General features: G+C 32.9%; 2 protein-coding genes across 2 annotated transcripts; one reads left to right on the plus strand and one right to left on the minus strand.

Annotated features, from left to right (window-relative positions):
* Window positions 1-11,746: 11,746 nt before the first annotated feature.
* LOC110719852 (mediator of RNA polymerase II transcription subunit 9-like) lies at window positions 11,747-17,026 on the plus strand. Its single transcript, XM_021898835.1, has 7 exons — window positions 11,747-12,388; window positions 13,373-14,209; window positions 14,293-14,355; window positions 14,466-14,546; window positions 14,704-14,762; window positions 14,840-14,920; window positions 16,573-17,026. Exons 2-6 carry the CDS (start codon window positions 13,382-13,384, stop codon window positions 14,895-14,897), a joined length of 1,089 nt encoding a protein of 362 aa, XP_021754527.1. The 5' UTR covers window positions 11,747-12,388; window positions 13,373-13,381; the 3' UTR covers window positions 14,898-14,920; window positions 16,573-17,026.
* A 280-nt stretch (window positions 17,027-17,306) lies between these two features.
* Window positions 17,307-20,649, minus strand: LOC110719853 (vacuolar protein sorting-associated protein 24 homolog 1-like). The gene is made up of 8 exons (XM_021898836.1): window positions 20,299-20,649; window positions 19,849-20,064; window positions 19,646-19,722; window positions 19,359-19,461; window positions 18,438-18,559; window positions 17,919-18,107; window positions 17,727-17,833; window positions 17,307-17,633 (listed from the first exon to the last, which is right to left on the minus strand). The coding sequence occupies exons 2-7, from the start codon at window positions 19,958-19,960 to the stop codon at window positions 17,750-17,752; spliced, it is 687 nt and encodes a 228-aa protein (XP_021754528.1). The 5' UTR covers window positions 19,961-20,064; window positions 20,299-20,649; the 3' UTR covers window positions 17,307-17,633; window positions 17,727-17,749.
* Window positions 20,650-20,961: the final 312 nt, after the last annotated feature.

The raw sequence follows: 20,961 nt of genomic DNA on the forward strand, positions 1-20,961 counted from the left end.
TCAATAAAGGAGACGTCGGTGGGTGAGGTGATGTTTATAAATAGCTTTTGGAATGATTTCACAAAGAATTAATAATTTGGCAATTTTTTAAAGTTTGGACATTTATTTGGATTATTCACTAAATTATCTCCGTGCAATGCACATTTTAATAAAAATTATAATATAGAACTCATATATACAATGTATTTTTTCAATTTTGTCATAAATTCATTGGAAGGAGATTTCTTAAAAGAAATACAGTTTGAATATTTCAGGAAATTTCTGCACGTTTGAATATTAGTGTTAAGGAATTAAGTAAAGAGAATGATAGATCTTTAAATCAAAAGAAAGGAATACAGTTGCTATTCAATTTACTATACTACGGTTTTCTAGATTAAAGTTGTTAAAAGAACTTAATTAGCTTGTTTATGAAGTATCACACAAAACAAAACAAAACTAAAAAAAAAAAAAAAAAAAAAAAAAAAAAAAAAAAAAAAACCTATCACAAAAAAATGACATCATCAATGATTTAGGCGAAATTTTTTTTTTTAAAAAAGCGACACGTTTACAGTTTTGAGGAGATGTCAGCAATATTTTGTTTTAGTAATACTTAATAGATTTGATTTGGATTAAGGACTATAAGCTTTATTTGAGTTATGTTTTTGTCTTAATAAGATGAAGCCCATGCGATGCACGGTTTGTTTGTATTTTTTTCAAATAAAATATTTTACTAATATATATTTATCTAATAAACTTTGTGATATTCACTTGCTTACTATTTAAATTTTTTATTATAAAATAAATTATTAGTTTTGTTTCTCATATTTAGATAATATTTGTAACATAAAAATAAATATTTTATTTCACGAAGTTTCAAATGTGGTTGGTCACACCGCGTGGTCGGGATTACTTGGTCAGGAGTTACTTGGTTGGTCAAGGGTTAGATCAGGGGTTACTTGGTCAGTGTTTGGGTGTGTCTTAGCCGGCCGCACGATATGGTCAACCACACAAAAAACGCGCTAATTTATTTTTATAATTAATATAAAATTTTTAATCTAAAATAAATTGCAATTCTTTTTTTTTTATTGGCTAAAATATAACATTTTCCTATGTGATGCTCTAAAATTAATATTATGTGGCATAATCCTATTGTAGCGTTTTAAAATCATTAATCCTACGTGGTGATTTTTTATTATAATCCTACGTAGCGCTTTAAAACTAAAAAATAAATAAAAAAGTAAAAAATAAAAGCTAATTTTACGTGGCAAAATCCTATTGTAGCATTTTAAAAATATTAATCCTAAGTGGCACTCTAATAATTTTTTAAAAATTAAAATCCTACGTAGCGCTCTAAAAACTCGGGAAAAAACTCCCCTTTTATATATACTAGTGCGTGCATATATATATATATATATATATATATATATATATATATATATATATATATATATATATATATATATATATATATATATATATAGAAATGGGATCATATGAGACCACACCTCTTATGTGAGAACTCTAATCTATATGAGAACAAATCTAGACCATTGATCAAATTAAATCTAACCATCCAAAAAAACATAGTAATGGCATTTTTGTAATTTCTTGAATTACACCTCCTTCTTTCTTTGCTATTTCTTCTTGGCTTTCATGTTCAACATCTCTTTCTCCTCAAACTTTCAAACCTCTTCTCTTTCTCTCTCCTCAAATTCCAAAATTGAACACAAATTGCTGCAAATTGAAGAATTTTTGTTCAAATTCGCATAAACAACCTAAATTGCTCAAATCAGATACGTTTTTTTTTTCGATTTTTTTCAAATTTTCATGAAAAACGCATGATGTTCAAGTAGATTTTGCGATTTGATTTTTTGCGATATTTGTGATTTGATTTATGCGATTTTCTGATTGATTTTCATGAATTTCCCATGAGTTAAAGTCAATTTTTCATTTTTCATTTTTCATATTTTGATTTCATTTATTCTCGGCAATTTTAGGGTTCAAAGTTTGGCGATTTTAGGGCTGGAATTCCAGCGATTTTAGTGTTCGAATTTCAGCAATATTAGGTAATTTCAGCACTACTCTTGATTATTATTGTTTGATTTTTATCGTCATTTTACCATTTTTTTGTGCGATTTATGTGTGGTTTTGTTGGGCGATTTTTGTGCCATTTTTTTTATTGTTGGTGTCGTTGTTGTTGTGCTCGACAGTCAAGTAATGTAGATTGAATTAAGGATTATTGGTGTCGTTGTTGTTGTGCTTTTTTCTTGTTCATGGTAATGGTCTTCCAGTGGTCTTTCATTGTGGTTGTTGTGGTTATACCTTATTAGGATTCTGCTAACTACAATGGTGGCAAGTGGATCATCTGATTCAAGAAGGCTGTTTCTGGGTGCTTCTGGGAAGACCTGGTCAGTGGTTCATATTTTTAGTTGTAAATCTTGTCTAATAATCTGATATTTCTATATCCTTGTTTAGCTGTTTAAATCATCTGATGATTGAATGTTATGGATGTTGCTCTGGTCCTTTTGGACATACCTTGTATGGGGAAGGGATAGTATTGGAGATCTTGCTCTATGAAACAAGCAGATTGCAATTTGAAATATTTGTGACTTTGTCCCAACAACTTTTATTAAGTATATTTCATAATTTTACTAAAAGTCTAATTTGTTAGTTTTAGAAAGAGTGATACTTTCAATTGAAAGAATTCCAACTTTTTCTGAAGTGGAATGTAGTTTTTGAGGTAAATAACTTTGCATAATGCTTTCAACTTTTCAAGTGTCGCTTGTTGTGGCTGTTAAAGTAGTATGAAATATGGATATAGATTTTGATTTCTGAAGGTATTGTACGTTTTGCTTGATTTTTTTTATATTGACAGAAGAAACCTTATTTCATTCTATCATGGCCTCACTGTATTAGTTTTTTTCTCTTCTGATTTGTGAGCAGTTCAAGATATACTTGCAAGAGAATGACCACGCTACTGCTATAACTCAAATTTAAGCTATGATGGGCTGCACTGACTTCACTACAGAATTCCTTTCACTTGTAGCACATGAAGCTGTTGCATGTCGTGCACTTGAAGTTGTTGTTTCCTCTTTGCATGATCTCCTCAACTTCTACACATCAGGAAAACCAATGCCGATAGCTGAGATAGTTGTGATCCGCACCACTCTGCAATCCTTGTTCAAGAATCTGGTCATGAGCTTGATGTCCTGAAATATATGAAGAGAGCCCAAACTAGGATGACTGAGCTAGGGCCTGATAATTTCTTTGGGAAAGGCGAGGTTGGAAGGCGAGAACGAAACTGGATTGCAGCAAAAGCATGGAATGTAGGGACACGAGCAGGGGTGGAAGAAAGTTATGAATTATGTGAAGAATTTTTTATTTTGGCAGCTGAATTCTATGATGTTAAGATTGACAGGGAAACAGAAGGAAACAACTAACTATTTGACAAATGAATGATTAACGAAATGTTTGCTCATTTGGCAAATGAGCAACTAACTATTTTCTCATTTATCAAATGAGCAAATACTTTTTTGCTCATTTGTTCAACTGCCTAAGATCGAGTCTCATTTGCATCAGCACAAACTAAACAAATTTGATCATCAGAGCTTATCTAGCTTCATCATAGCATTAATTTGTCAAATGAGCAAAAAAATTCAATGCTCGTTTGTCAAATGAGCAAACTATTTAATGCTCATTTTTCAAATGAGCAAATAATTCTTGCTCATTTTGTCAAAGTAATGCTCATTTGTGAGTGTGTTTGAATGTTTTAAATACATTAGCCTACTAGCTCAAGGGTAGAGCATTGTGCAAATGCACAAAAGATGTGGGTTCGAATACCACGTAGGTTTATTTATGTAATGTGGAGACACAAGTTTGTATGAGAGTTTAATTGTAACAAAGTTTATATAGTTATAAATCATTTCAAACCATTTTTTTGCTCATATAATTAGTACGAATTTGATTTTTTTTTTTAATTAATTTTGTTTATAGAGATAACCTATGTAGGAATTGAACCTACATCCTCTATGCATTTGCATAGTGCTCTACCAATTGAGCTAATAGTTTTTATGATATGTTTTAAATCATTTTTTATGTTATAAATTTTTAACCAGTTCATTTGATAAATCAACAAAGAATTGTTCTCTCATTTGATAAAATGAACAAAGAATTGTTGCTCATTTGATAAATGAGCAAAGATTTGTTTGCTCGTCTGATAAACGAGCAAACAATTATGTGCTCATTTGATAAATGAGCAAATAATTGCTTGTTCATTTGACAAATAAGCAAGATTTTTTTTGTTCATTTGACAAATGAGCAAGATTTTTTTGTTCATTTGACAAATGAGCAAGAATTATTTGCTCATTTGACAAAATGAGCAAAGAATAATTTCCTCATTTGGCAAAATGAGCAAAGAATAATACAGGGAAAATGTCCCTGCTTATAAGATAATACAGGGAAAATGTCCCTCCTGCATCCAGAAGTAGCCTATTATTTTTAGATGAAAAATAACTCATGATAAAGCACATAAGGCGAAAAGAAAGTTGGAAATTAAAATCATTCATGTACCTTCCCCATTATCATTAGCTTGAAGCACTATAAATACATATATTGCCAAGGGCACAAGGGCACAAGGGCTATCGTATACATTAATACAGATAGTGCTCCCAGAATATCAACTTCTGATGTTATAAAAACCTTGCTAAACACGTCAGTGAAGACATATAAAGGACTTGTGCCCACGTCGCCATACACCACACCAAGAGTTTGGAATGCCAATGAAAGAGTATGTCATGTAGATAGTTCCTGCACAATAATTGATTTGTACTCAATAACACAAACAACATTTTTAAAGTAGTTTGCCAAAATTTCGTCCATGGGAAGCTAATACAAAGTTTCAGAGGAAAAGACTAAGAGCTCAATCTGATATTGTATTAGCATTGTAATGCAAAACAAAACTTCATACAATATTCATTCCTAGTTTTTCTGTGAATCAGACAATATGATGATTAATTGATTATCTCATCACAAAATTCGGAGCAGCAAACATAAATGATTTGAGACACTATTCCATTTGTCAGATGCCTTATCAAATACATTAATATGCCACATTTGATTTGGTGATTAAAAAAAAATCATTACGAGAATATCATGGTACAATGATCAAATATAGTAGTACCACAAGAAATATATGATCTCAAAAGTGTCACATAGTTTAATCATAAAATTAAATGTGGCCTAAAGCACAACCACAATCACACCCCTATTCTTATGCACATTTCATCCCTCACTTGTATGAAATTCCCAGAAATCTCAACACCCTTGATTGATGAATTACTTGAAATTTTTTAACTCTGACAACAATTGCAATAAATAAAGACATTAAACATCTAAATCAATCCTGTATGAAGTACTATTGTCGGAAATATATTTAATGTCTATACTTATCCCTTAACGCTACATATAGAAAAATCGATATGACACGACAAAATTAAACCATATATAGGGAAAAAGAAACAAAACCTTAGTGTGATGAGCATGGGCATCAACAATCTGCATAGCTTCAACATCTGAAGAATTAACTCTTTTAGGCCTTTTCACAAGCCTTCTTTTTACAGACCCAGAAGAAGAACCATATCTATTCCTAAATTCATTTTCATCCATTTTTGACCAATTTGCTCATTTTATTTTTGTTCGCTCATTTTATTTTCACTATATTACTTTTCATATTTAGTTTGCTCATTTTAATTATGTTTGCTCATTTTACATATCTTTTATTGAATTTATCAAATAATTACAAAATAAAGGGTAAAAAGAATACATAACAAAGGGCAGTTCATTTTCCGCATCAAAAGTATCCGAAGTATTACCTACAAACTCATTCAAAACAAACTCATTGATAATAGAGTACTAAGTCACAAGATTTCTAACAAGCATTTTATAAAACACCTTGTATGCACTATCAGGATATTCATAAGTATCATAAAAATGCACCAATAACCCATTTTAAACCAAGTTTTAATTGCAACACAATTACAGAATTCATAACAAAAATTAATTTACTAAGTAAAAGGATCCGTCAACACAAACAAGATAATGATAAACAACAACATTGCGTAAATTCAAAAATACTGACAAAAATTTAAGAAAATTAGATTCGGAAAAAACTAACATAACTTTTGTTGATTATTTACCTGTATAATCTATGAAGCTTGTTGATTCTTGTTGCTGCTGAAATCTGACAAAAATCAAACGGCATTGTGTTTGAAATCCTTCAATCTCATTGAAATTGAAGCTTGTAGTTTCTTCACTCTGTTTTTCTGAGTAGCTGGAAGTATATGGATGAAAAGTTTGGATTTATTAGAGCCGTTGATATTGTTTGATCCTAAGGCCTAGATTTGTTCTCATATATTAGGAGTGTTCTCATATAGAGGATGGTTCTCACCGGATCCCGACCCTATATATATATATATATATATATATATATATATATATATATATATATATATATATATATATATAATTAAGATATTGTCTGTCAAAGTTCTATGTCGACATATGTGCTAAATTTCAATGGGACACTAAAATAGTAGAGGGAGTTTAATTTTGTGAAAAGAAGAGTGCATCGGTAAAAAATAATAAAATAAATAAAAGTTAAAAGTAATTATTTTTCCTACCCGTAAAATCAACATATTATATTATTGGCATAATTGGACCATTTGTAATATATGGCTGGTAAATGAGTTACGGAGGCTTTGTAAAATCTGTAAAGTTCTAAGACTTTGTTGCCATTGCTCTGAATTCACTTCAAGATTCCCTTGTATATTATAGTTTCTGTTGTGTCCTAAATTTAGTAGTTTTTTACTTCCTTAATTTCATCAACAAAATCACAAACATATACAAAAATATTAACCGAATATGAAAGATACCTGATTTAAAAGCTTTAGTGGTAGATCAATGGTACACTAAAAAAAAATTAGTGATACATGGCCATATTTATAATTATAATAATTACGTGGTTATTCGTAGAGGAGTAAAATTCTATTATTAATTGGATATTCATGTTAATTATAATATGTGGTGTGACGTGTGTTGTTATAAGTAAAATTCTATTGTCAATAAAAAGATTAATTTTTTTCAAAATAATTATAAATTATTTTATGTATACCTTTTTTTTTTATCCTAAACATATCTATCCAATCTAATCTAACATGACATCTAATCTAATCACAATTAATATCTATTTGTCGCCTACGTGGCTCAACACTTGTCTTGTGGGCTGGCTGCGAGACCAGTTTTATTTAGTAGTGAAGAAATATGATATGATATGATAGTTTCTTATCCGGGCGATGCCCAGGTTGATAAAATTTTTAGATAATATATATTTTTATGTTAAATACGGTCAAATAATTCGTTCTGATAATGTAGGATATTTAAACATACGATAACATATGACTTATATTTATAATATAATGTACTTTTATGTTTATTATTAACTTGAAATTATATTTATTGAACTTAAATTATTTTCACTGAACTGAAAGTATTTTCACCAAACTAAAATTATTTTTTATCGATTAAAACTTATTTTTATTGATTCCTTAATAATTTCTTAAATAAGTTAAATAACAAGTAACAACGCGTTTTGTATACGGCTATAAAACTGACCGAGTAACCCCTGTAATACTAACTGAGTAACCTCTAACACTGACTAAGTAACCCCTATCTATAACACTGATTGAGTAACCACTATAACCCCTGACCAAGTAACCCTTATAGCACTAACGAAGTAACTTTTGTAATAGTTGGTAACACAGTTTGGCCAATTACGTATAAAAGTTTGTGATTAAATATATATTATAAATGGATCTTATTTTAAAGAACTTTTTAAAATGAATCTGATGATGGAAATAGAACATAGTTATAGGATATTTATTAAAAGTTATGATTAATTTTGTATATATGAAATATTAGAATTCTATCAATAATTAAACTCTATACAACAATTTTATTTTAAAAATCTATCCAAACATCGCTTATTTAGTATCATACGTGTCACAATAATACCTATATTTCGCCTACGTGGCGCGACACTTGGCGAAAAACTGAAATGCCAAGTGTCGTTGTCTCGTGGCTTGGCTACGGGGGCCGACTTTATATATTAATGATATGATACTAGTTTTGTGCCCCGGGCGATGCCCAGGTTGTTTATTGAAATTTAGGATAAACTTTTGGCTTGAATGTTAAATACGGTCATAAAATCCGATCCATTTTGATAATGCAGGATATTTAGACATGCGATATCATACTTAAAGTATTTTTACTAAACTAAAATTATTTTTACTAATTATCTATTATTTTATTTAAAAAATAATATATTATAAATGGATCTTATTTTAAAAAACTTTTTAAAATGAATTTTATGATGGAAATAGAACCGAGTTATTAGATATTTATTAAAAGTTATGATTAATTTTGTATATATGAAATATTAGTAGTTTATCGATAATAAAACTCTATGCAACATTTTTATCTTAAAAAATCTATTCAAAATTCGCTTACTTAGCATCATATGTGTCATAATAATACCTATTTGTCGTCTACGTGGCACGACATTTGGTGAAAAACTGAGATGTCAAGTGTCGTTGTCTCGTGGCTTGGCTGCGAGACCGGCTTTATGAAAGTATTTTTACCAAACTAAAATTTATTTTACTAATTAAAACTTATTTTTACTAATTAATATTTTTTTAAAATAAATTAAATAACAATGCATTTTGTATGCGGCTAGCCACATCATTTAGCCGAACAAAAATAACCATATAAAACTGATCGAGTAACCCTTGTAATAGTAACTGAGTAACCTCTAACACTGACTAAGTAACCCCTATCTATAGCACTGATTGAGTAACTGCTATAACACTGACCAAGTAACCCCTATAGCACTAACGAAGCAACTCTTGTAATAGTTGGTGACACAGTTTGGCCAACTATGTATAAAAGTTTGTGATTAAATATATTATAAATGGATCTTATTTTAAAGAACTTTTTAAAACGAATTTGATGATGGAAATAGAATTGAGTTATAAAATATTTATTAAAAGTTATGATTAATTTTGTATACATGAAATATTAGAATTATATCGATAATAAAACTCTATACAACAATTTTATCTTAAAAAATCTATCCAAAAATTGCTTACTTAGCATCATATGTGTCACTATAATACCTATTTATCTCCTACGTGGCGCGACACTTGGCGAAAAATTGGAATGTCAAAGGTCGCTGTCTCGTGGCCTGACTGCGAGATCGGCTTTATTTATTAGTGATATGATATGATATTAGATTGTGTGATCTTCTTAAGCTTAACCTGTATATGAGGAGTAGTTGGTCAGAATTTTGTGTTTAGTTGAAAGACATGATAACTGAGAAGGAAGAAAAAAGCAAAAATAAAAGGCCAATTATTAATTTGACCTACAAAAATTGGTGAATTTGTCATATTTTTGCAAAGGAAAAGTCATATCACAGCAAGTTTGGATTTAGAATTTTCAATTCTTAAGGTATGTCCAATCTTAAATTGTATGCGTCTATTCTCAATTCCTCACTTCATTAACAACTAATCACTTCATTATAGTTAATTTACAATACTTAATCCGCTTATAAAGATATAAAAGAAGAGAAAAGACTAAAGACGGATGACTAGGGAGATCTCTCCTACCTTTTTCCTCTTCTCAAACCTTGGCTTCTATCTGTAGTTTTTGTAGGGGCTAAGGTCATGTTTAAGGATTGTAAGCCTCTTTTTGTTATTTTTGTTTCTTCAATCAGCCATTACTAAGATGGATTCATGGATTTAGCTACTCCATATTGTGAGATTTTATTTTCTTCAGTTTATACTCTTTTCTTTTTTGAAAGAAGTTTATTACTCTACTATATTGAAAAAGTTGGAAAATCAATCATACTATACCAATAGCATTGTTGATCTCCATTGGAAAAGTTGTTTTGAGATTGGTGAAAAGTCTATTAAGAAAGCGTTTGGATCGAATAATGGAAACGGAATGGAAAAGAAACAAATAAGAGGAGGTAAATGAATCATTTAACTATTATATTATCATTTGTTTGGTTTAACCATGGAAAGGAATCATTTACTTTACTCCCATTGTTTGTGTTTGAGGACGGTAAGGGTATTTGTTACCCTAAGTTTTTGAAAGGTAACAAATAAGAGGTAACTATTACCCTTAAGTAATGGTAATTGTTACCAAACCTTATAACCAAACATTCGGTAACGCTATTGGTTTAATCGAATTCGTTTCCAATCCATAAAATACACTAACCAAACATGCTCTCAAAGTGATCATATTTCCAATGCTCTAATAATTTAGTTGAAATGAGTCTATAATGAGCCTATGAGGGGTATACAAGGTTTAGAGACCATGCGATAAGAGAATAGATAGCAAGAACTCATTAACGAAGCAAGTAATCCTGCATTTAAAGGATTTATTGGGATAAATATTTTGAATAATTAACACTAATTTGTGGAGTAATGTTTGTCAAAAGACTTTTTAGAATCATTTTTGACAATTCCTTTAAACATATAATCAATAACTAATTATTACTATGAAGTAATATATCCTCAAGGCTATTAAATATCTATAGTTGTATAAGAGTAAAAATTATAAAAAGTTGATATTGTGAAAGTATTATATGCGACAAATCTAACAAGATCCCACATAATTATACTTTACTTAACGTATAAATCATATTATATGATTAAACAAGAGTGATGAATAGTGCAAAATTCCAATTGTTGGAATAATATTGGAACGAAGGAAGTACTATGTACCCATAATTAAGTTCATATATCGTTTATATCACTATCTTTAATGACTCTCTCTGCATTAAAAATAAATAAAATTTAGGAGTAGTTAACTACTACTACAACATATTCCTTTAATCCTTGTAACTTTTTTTTTTGGAAACTTGAATCCTTATGACTTTATCAAACACGTCATAATAATTTTTTTTTTAAAAGAAATAATATACTACCTCCGTTTTTTTTTTGACATGTTTTGACTTTAGCACTATTCACACACTCTTCTCTGACCGTATTTTTGTGCTTTATACGTAATGAAAAATATAGTCATGTGGCATCTTGTTAGGTTCGTCACAATAAATATTTTCAAAATATCAAAATTTCATAATTTTTGCTTATCAGTAATTAGAGATATTAATAGTTGAAATTGCGCATCGGCAAATGTGACTAAAGAAATGTGTCAACTAAAAAGAAACGGAGGAAGTACTACATAAATTAGTAATTTGTAACTGATTTAGGTATTTTTACCCCGGTACGTGGACCAACCAGAGGGCGTGACATGTGTCACCCTAGGGAGAGCCCAAAGTGGACCTACCAGGGCTAGACACGTGGCAGACAGATACCCCATATGGAATTGGCGGCCTTCAAGGCCCAATTCCCTAGACTGCCTTAAAACAGCACAACCCATTAGTCATAGGTTTCTGTAACCTAGGAAGGGGGAACAAATCTCAACGACTCTATAATTAGGGAGATTCACCCCACTTTGGGGACACACATTCATTTATTACAACATAATCAATTTTCTCACATCAGAGAAAACACCTGATCTCGGAATCCGAGAAGATGTCACTTTACTTTCCGCACCTTTTTACATTCTTCGACCGGTTCTAACTTGATCGTCGGAGGCGAAACTCCACCCACCCGGAGTCTCCGTTGTTTTGCAGGTACAGGCGCCCGAAATCCAGACTTAGTGACGTAACTCTCCTGAGGGACACAGAAAACCCCGAAACAGTAACAATTATGATTTCGTACAACAATGTTTTTTTTTTTTCCCTTTTTCTTTTTCTTTTTCTTTTATAAAACTTTTTTTAAGGCGTTTGATGCATTGAAAACTGTTTGTCTTTACCAAAAAAAAAAAAAAAAAACCACAGTTAAACACAGTAATTTTCAATATTTTTTTTGGAAAATTTTACATTATAACCCTCTAATATTATGTTTTCTATGTTGTGCCACCTCTTAAGTTACACATTGCAACCCTCAGGTATAATTAGTAAGTGACCTTGCCGCCGCGGTTAACAAATTATGTTGATTCAATCACCGTTAGTGGGCCGACTCTCCACTTATTAATATTTTTTATCGATTTGCGTGTCGGAATATGTTCAGTTAGATGTGGAAAAAAAAAAGTAAAATACAGCAAAGGTGGAAGTTAAAGCAACGAATCCCAAAACGCAGTCGTTTAACCTCAAAGCAACTAAAGAACAGAGGCACGAGTAAAAAAGCTCCTCTTCTCTTCTCCTCCCCTTTTTCAAACTCTTCATCCTCCAATTTCCACCAAATTTAATTCAATTTACCTCAATTTTTGCTTCACACTAAGTTTGCAGGTATTAATTGCTTTTTTTAAAATTCTCGTTAATTTCTGTTTTGGGGCAAAAAATTTGTGGGTTATTTGGATCGACCATTATCTTTTGAATTATGTATTTTGTTCTTAATTACTGATTTTGGCCTTAATTAGATTTTCTTATTTCAATTACTTCTACTGAAGAAACTGATCATCATAATTAAATAATAAACTTTTGTTCAGATTTTTGGTTAATAACGGACTTGCTTGTTTTACATCTGCATACTTAGAGAATTTAATGATCTTGGTTTTAATTACTAGTTGTGAGTAAATTGATGAACTATTGTTGTTTAATTATAGGGTTTAAAACTTTGTATTATATTGCATTTATGTTGGAAGCGTTGTTCTGAGAATTGGAGCTTAGAAGTTTAGAACAACTTAATGCAGGAATAGTCAGTGTCATTCAGTTCATGGTTTACTTGATCCAGATACCTTAATTGGTGTAGACGCGAGGCCGTCTACTTATTTATGGCGGTCACATTGGATTAATATATTGATAGTGTACATTAGAATGATTTTGAATCTTGAAATACCAATGAATGTTGTTTAGTTATTTTTGGAATGAATTGAATAGAAGGCTGTTAGGAATATTTGCCCGTGTTAGGAAAACATTCCTTCTTAAGATGGTAAGAAAGAGGTTGGACGGAGGAGTGGAGTCGTGGATAGGAGGATTGTGGAAAAGTCTTCTTAGTTTAGATTTGTGAATTGTGAGCCTTAGATAATTGGGTGATTATTAAGGATCTTTGATGTAGTGCGATTCAATAGACGTGATATGATCAAAAGAGTTTTAGAATTTGCTTTTAGCTATGGTTGGAGATCCCTTCCTGTAAATTATGGTAAGGGTATTTTAAGAAGCGGTACTAATCTTCATATAATTGGTGTAATGGCTTCGTTCTGTTTTGCTATACATTAGCACTTTTGTAGCTAATGCCATCTCATTTTCTATTTGTGTGGATCTGTGGTATAGGCAAACATCATGGATCATCATCAATATGGAGGAGGAAGCTGGAGTATGATCCCCAACATTACGCATAACAACTTATCTACAGCCTCCACTCAAGATCCTCTCTTTCTCTCGTCTCAGCCCCAGCACCAACAGCAGTTTCATCTTCAGCAACAACAACAACAACAACAGTTTGGCCTTCATCATCAACAACAACAGTTTCAGTCACCACAACACCAACAATACATTCAGCAATCTCCCCAACAACAGCAACAACAGTTTGTTCAACAACAACAACTGCAACAGCAATTTGTTCATCCCTTGCCACAACAACAACAACAACAACAACCTCAACAACAACAACAACCACAACAACAACAACAACCACAACAACAGCAACAGTATGTACATCCTTCACCGCAACAACAGCAGCAACAATTTGTTCATCCTTCGCCTCAACAACAACAGCAACAATTTGTTCATCCTTCGCCACAACAGCAGCAGCAACAGTATGTTCCTCCTTCGCCCCAACAGCAGCAGCAACAGTATGTTCCTCCTTCACCCCAACAACAGCAGCAGCAATTTGTGCAACAGTCCCCTAAACAACAGCAGCAGCAGCAGCAGCAGCCACAAATACAAACACAGAGGTTTCATCAGCAATATGTACAGCAATCGCCACAACAACAACAACAATTTCAGCAACCATCACAATTTCAGCAGCAATCGCAACAGCTGCAACCACAACAACAACTTGTGCAACAATCACCACAACAGTCGCAGCAACAGCAACAGCAACTGCAGTTACAACCACAGCAGCCGCAGCAGCATCAGTCACTTGCTTCTCATTTCCACCTCTTAAATGTGAGAATTTATTTTCTTAAAACAAAACCTAACCCTATTATATGTTCTTTCATATTTATGATTTTGGTAAATTGATGTTGCAGTTGGTGGAAAATCTAGCTGATGCAGTTGAGAATGGGACTCGGGATCAGCATGCTGATAATTTGGTCTCTCCTCCTCTTTCCATTTGAGTTGTGTTACTTATTTTCTACTATCTGGATTAAATTAAGCCAACAGATGGGGTATTTTTATCTTATTGTGTTTCTTATGGCTGTAGATTGGGGAGCTGAACAGCTGCTTTGAGAAGTGCCAACAACTTTTGAACTCTATTTCAGGGACAATTAATTCAAAAGCCATGGTAAAATTATCCATGATTTGAAATTTTTATCGAGTGCAATGTTTGCCTGATTGTTTTGGAGGTTCTCTGTTTGATTCTACTTTATTGTGGATAAGATCCCATTGTTTTTTATTCACTAAAAGTTCTCAGATTTGGCTCGGTCATTAATAACCTGCAGACAGTGGAAGGGAAAAAGCGCAAGCTGGAAGAAAGCGAGCGATTGCTCAATCAAAGGAGGTATGATGCTCAGAAATCTCCTGCATTTTAATGTCAGTTTTGTGCTGCTCTCTAACACATCTTTCTTTTCAAGCCAGGGATTTAATTTCCTACTATAAAAATTCTGTGGAAGAGCTGATTAAATCGGAGCCTTGATACATAATTGAACTCCAATTTCGGTAAGCACTTTGGGTTTGCATGTTTTACTTAAAATTTAACTGATACCAAACAATGAAGAAATGACCACCGCATAAGCTGTTGTTTGAGTGTGTTGCTGTGGTAGTAGCACTTAGTCTTGGTACAGAACTCCTCGTTGAAAGCTATAAAGATTGTCAGTAGAAGATACCTTGTTGTGCCTCACTTATTTTGTAGGTTATTGGAGAATTTCCTTTTGGTTTGTTAGTCTTGAAGGAAACTAGGAGAATCAGAATGTTACATATGCTTCCACACCAAGGAAATAATTGAGCAGTGTGAGAAGATTATAGAGTGCATGTATGGTTGAATTTCCTTTTGGACAGTTGTGAAAATTTATACGAAGTATCTTTTTCTACTTTGATATTATGGTCTTCCTCATCATAGATTGGCACAATTTTATGAGCAGGGAGTTGTTTACATGGACTCTGCAGACCACATGTAAGGGGTGTTTCCCCACATAGTATTTCAAGATTATTTATGGCATTAGAACTCAAAGTCTAGTATACCTTCTTAGTGTGGTCCACATTATGCTCCTTAAGTTTTTACTCTTGGAGGCTACGATGACTACTCTAATTGGTATTCTGTGAACCCTCTTTTAAATTTGGTTGCTATCTAACCATAATTTAGCTTAGGATTTGAGCATTCTGATTCTTAACTGATTTAGAACGCAAGGCAACCTACTTGGGGAAACCTTTCCTTAGTTTATTTTTGAGATCACTCAGTGGGTTTCAATTGTTTCATGGGCACATAAAGTCATGAAATTCATGGATTATTGTCACTGGAATCAGCATGTAATTACATACTATAGTCTGGATCCCTGGTGTAGCCTATACCTTTAGGCTAACTATCTGCAAAGATAGTTGAAACTTGAAAGCCTTCTCCAAATTTTTGCCTTGATCTGTTTACAAGGACTGGGAGGATGATGTTATGCAGGCGAGTTTGCCTTTGCCCTTTGAAATAGGCTTGTGCCACCTGGCCGGGGTAATCTTTCATTTTAAAGGCCATGAATATATTCAGGACCTTATGGATGCTCCTTGCCCCCACCCTCCCTCCCCCTGCCCCTCTCTCAACCCTCTTCAAAACTTTTTAACAAGATTTATTGCTCAGCCAGATTTTCAAGAAAAAATGTATTCTTATACGTTCATGCCCTGAGTTAGATGCCATTTTGATCCACTACAAGAGGCAATGAAAGAACATTTCATGTTACAGAATGCCTTTTCATCATTGAATGAGTCCCTTGTTACTTCTTTTTTTTTTTCTGCTATTTTGCTTCAGCTTCCCTCTCTCTATCTTCTTTTGCTCCCTGAGCTAAGCTAAAGGAATATAGCTCCATCTTTGCGAGGCTGAAGATAGCTTATAGTCTCACCCTAGATGCCCCACGATATCAAGATTTTATCCTAGCAATTTTCGGACAGCAGAACTTTTGAATCAGGTCTTTATAAGGAGTATTTTTTATTTTTTATTTTTTGATCTGATGTATCGTGTACACATTCATGTTTTCGCTAGATGTCAACTGAGGATCAGAGTTACAGTTCTATAAAATATTGATAATACCAAAGAAGTTAGCTGGGATAAATATTTGTGCCTCCTCCCTGCTTACTGCTATGTGTTGTTTGCTAACTTTGCTTTCTCCCAGGCTTTGGATTTCTTGAGGGCTCTGGTTTGCAATAACTTATGGCTCATCGTCAGGGGATTGCAATTTATGATCAGATAGTAATAAGTCCCACAATCTTTGAATGTTGATAGCGGTGCTTGGAACGTTGATGGAGATAATAGTTGTGGAAGCTACATTCTTGGAATAATATTCCTCATTAAATAAAAGCCCCATTTGATCTGATAAAATGTGTGTAAAATATCATAATCTCAGTGAATTGGGGCAGCTTGTTGTTCTAGTTCTGTTCTTTTGTTTTCTTTTAAGGTTTCAGAATTCTTGTTCTGTAATAAAGATCATTTTTAGGTGCAGCATGTTCATGAATTACTAGTATGTAATTTTTGCCAGAAAACTTTCAAACATGTCTCAACCTCTGATAGGAGTTTTGGTGATTGTTTGATCAATAAGAAAAGCCTAATTTGCCTTGTTGAAGTTTCAACTTTCAAGTGTTACTTGAATGGTTATTATCACACAATGTAATTTCAAGACTTGCCAGTTACCAGAATTGTTAACACTTGAGACAAAAGGACTTTTTAGGCGTCCATATTCCAAGGAACTAAAAAAAAGTCACGGAAAATTTGCAACATGCGTGATAAGTGAAAATCACACCTTTCAATTTAGCCATCGTGTAATATATAACACAGGCGTTCAAGAATTCTTAGTCACTGCATTGGTGTGTGAGGCAATTATCAGTACTTTGTATCTAAAAAAGGAAGCAATTGAACATTACAAGTTCAACCAAATATGGAATATTAAAAAATTAGAGTTTAGTGGCATGGGAGTAGTCATTATGCCTTACACAAGCTGAAGGCCCTTTACATTAGAACTGAGAATAGGGAAGACTTCAGAGATCATTACACAACCGAAAATCCAGAAGATAGAATCCATTATGCAAAAGCTGAGTTACATATTATTTACAACAAAGTTTGGTAACACAGACAAATGTGACGGAACCGATCTGAAGAGCCTATTAACTCACGTATCATTCATTATGTGTATGTTAGAGAGGGGCCGGAGAGGAAAATCAGGTTCCATGATCAAGTAATCTGAAATAATATTACAGGATATGAAGGTTATACAAGACTAATGTGTCCTTGCAACCGTATCATTCTACATGACTCCAAGCTTGCCTAGAGTACCTGTTCTTGGCGAGATTTGTATCTTATGATCTAACTTTGGCTAAACGTGCCCTTATCGCCTCCATTTCTTCCTCGTCATCTAAACCTTCAGCAATTGGCTCCTCATCCTACAAAGACAAGCAACCAAAATTTCAGCCACAGCAAACCAAAAACCTAACTTAGGCAGTCAGGTGAAAGAAATTTCAGGCTCACCTGTATGCTCGTGCTCTGTGCAGGTGCCTTAATCTTTTCTTTCCTCGCTGCAACAGGAAGCTGTGCAGCAGTCTCACTGGCCAACTCTGTGAGGATCTTGTCAACCTCTTCCTCTGTTTCCTCTTCTATGTCTTCAGAATCTAGCGCATCATCAACAGCCTCGTTGACAAACTCTTCAATTACCCCAGCCTTAAAACATGAAAGAAAAGGCATGAATTAAAAAATAAAAACAGCATTAATATATCTCTTATCACACAACGGGGGCAAGCTATGTGCCCCATGATGTCACAAGTTTATGGCCGAATCAACTAAGGCTTGCTCAACAGATCAAATTCCTATTTTCTTATGATACCTTGTTCACATAAACAATAAGACAAATGGCACACCATTTCATGAATCAAGACTCAGTTAGCTGAGTATTACACTGAAAAAATTCAAGTGACAACCTAATGGTGAAATTAAGAATTGCGCTAGAAGCCTGAAAACTGATTGTTTAGAATTATTTTTTATATAATATACCTTGGTCATCTCTTTGCTGAACTCTTGCATAGTAACAGCAACTTGTGGAGCTTTCATGAGGTTATTGACAAGTTTCATCACCTCAGCACTCTTTTGCAAATGACCCACTGTACGAGCAACAGCTGCAAGTACAAGATTCAAGGTGAGTTAATAAAGATACAAAATGTAGGGCACAAAGTGTTGCAACATAGAACATATGCTGCAGTCAAATTGTAGGCAGAAGAGCCATATAAGTAATCAGTAATTACTACTGACATTGTAATGAATAACAGTAGCCAATTTGGCCAGCGCAATTCAATTTGCCATATATTCTAACTAACATTGCAGGAGACCAACCCAAAAATAAATTAACAACGGCCAAGGTTCATAATGTGTACTACAGCTTAGATAAATTTTCCAGCTTCTGTTTGAAGTCAATTCATTAGTGCTTCATATTAATAATGGTTCAAAATCAGTGCAATATAAAAATTAAAGAAGTTGGGAAGGTAGGATGACAAATATTTGTGGAATGAAAGCATATGACAGCCTATTTTCCATTTCTAAGGAAAGATAGAAGAGAAAGGAGAAATCAACAATGATACCACAAAGCAGATTCATCTTATGAATGAAGAATGACAGACAGCAATGCGAAGTGAAAGGAATATGCTAGATATGCTAGAAATTTACTTGTCGACATAAGATGAAAGTTAAAAACCAGTCCCTTATCAATGGGGAAATTAATACACTGAAGAAAATGTTAAAAGGACTTTAGGACCATGAATCTAAAGAGAAACAGCAGAAAACAGAAATATGCAGAAATTAGTTGCTCAGTAATTGACAAGCATATCAACCGCCCGACTAAATTTTAAACATATTGCAAAAGAAGAATGATGTAAGATGTCATATAAACTAATTTAAGTATTACATGAAGCTTTATCATACCAACACTTTCTCCGAGATGCATTGATATTGAATTAAGTTGAGCTTTATTCTCATGAAGACGATTGACAGTTTTTCTTGACCTCACAATTTCCTTAGCAAGTGCCTGATACATTATACACAAAAGATAGGTATAACTCTCCATTCTCGGAAAACATCCAACAGAGAGGAATTTCAAAGGCACGTAAACATCTTTACACTTCTATCACGTGGCATCTCACATTCATACACAAACCCTAAATTCTCATAAATTAGATCACTGAAATTCAAAATGACATTGATGATAACACCTTTGCAGAACCCATGTCATTTCTCTTGGCAGCATCTCTAATTGCTTTTTGTACACTCTTCTCTTCCCTTTGAATATCTAAAATATTCCAACAAAAACCGAATTAACAAAATCAAAATAATCTACTCATAAACATCAAATATTCACATCATCTTCAATAGCAAGAACTAAACAAATAAAGAACGATAGAATGCGACGACATGCCTCGAATCTGGCGCTCGATATTACGACCCTCTTGACGAAGACGCCTTTGCCAATCTCTAAGCAGTTGCTGAGGGTTTGGCTTCACCCCCAACATACTCTTCACTTTGTCCATATCCAATCTCTCCCCAGAAAACAGTACCAAATATATGATTATCAAGCTGACAGCAATCAATTAGGGCAGATGAAGAACCCAATTGAACCAAATTCTGTTTCAATCTAAGAAAAATTAAATCTTTATCAGTTTGATCTGGATTTCAATTGAATTGGGCAATACTTTACAATTCTAATTGAATCAAATTGAACTGGGTACAATACAAATTTAGCAATGATTTTATACATACAGATAATTAAGAATATGAAGAAATTATGCAAATCAAAGAAAAGTTGTCATCTTCCAGAAGATTAAAAGTCTAAAACTTGAAATGCACAAAGAATGGTTGAAGAATTTACCAGATGAAGAATGAAGATGAACAACGAAGGGAATCTTCCGCAGACAAAGAGGAAAGAGGAAAGTAGTAGCGCGAAGAATGAAAGATGGATGGTAAACTACTCGTAGCAACAGCAAGTACCAACTTTAGCAATGGTACAATGTGATCACACGATAATCACCCGGAAATTTCACTCGTTCGTCTTTTTTTATTTTTTTGTATGGAGCTTATGGAGTTATGGGCGAAAGTTATTCAGATTTATTTTAAAGTCCAAGGGGAAATACAGGTTTATCACATTAATAAAGCAATAGTATTGAGAGTGAGAAATATCTCAAGTGATTAGAGCTCCCTTTCAATTTCAAGGGATCCTGAAATCGATTCTCATCTCCGCTCTTATGGCTCTCTAAACACCACAAAAAATAAAAAAAACCAATATTTTAGGAAATTTTATAATTTTGTGTATATCAAGGGTTAATCAACGTGATCAACCTAGGCACACTTAAAGTCCAATTAAAACCATTTGGATTGAATCGAACAAATCGAAATTATATGGACAACTTATCCACTTTATATCTTGTATTGTTACACACACACACACACACACACACATATATATATATATATATATATATATATAAAAAAAATATATATATATATATATATATATATATATATATATTAGGTT

The sequence above is a fragment of the Chenopodium quinoa genome, unplaced genomic scaffold (genome assembly GCF_001683475.1).
Source record: "Chenopodium quinoa cultivar QQ74 unplaced genomic scaffold, ASM168347v1, whole genome shotgun sequence".
Taxonomy (NCBI): domain Eukaryota; kingdom Viridiplantae; phylum Streptophyta; class Magnoliopsida; order Caryophyllales; family Amaranthaceae; genus Chenopodium; species Chenopodium quinoa.

What these genes read in the sequence shown, in the direction of transcription:
- LOC110719852 (XM_021898835.1), top strand. Translation starts at nt 13,382, where the DNA reads ATGGATCATCATCAATATGGAGGAGGAAGCTGGAGTATGATCCCCAAC. An exon ending in CTCATTTCCACCTCTTAAAT is followed by an intron (nt 14,210 to 14,292) that starts GTGAGAATTTAT and finishes TTGATGTTGCAG; the next exon opens with TTGGTGGAAAATCTAGCTGA. An exon ending in CAATTAATTCAAAAGCCATG is followed by an intron (nt 14,547 to 14,703) that starts GTAAAATTATCC and finishes AATAACCTGCAG; the next exon opens with ACAGTGGAAGGGAAAAAGCG.
- LOC110719853 (XM_021898836.1), bottom strand. Translation starts at nt 19,960, where the DNA reads ATGGACAAAGTGAAGAGTATGTTGGGGGTGAAGCCAAACCCTCAGCAA. An exon ending in TATCGAGCGCCAGATTCGAG is followed by an intron (nt 19,723 to 19,848) that starts GCATGTCGTCGC and finishes GGAATATTTTAG; the next exon opens with ATATTCAAAGGGAAGAGAAG. An exon ending in CACAGAGCACGAGCATACAG is followed by an intron (nt 17,834 to 17,918) that starts GTGAGCCTGAAA and finishes TTGTCTTTGTAG; the next exon opens with GATGAGGAGCCAATTGCTGA.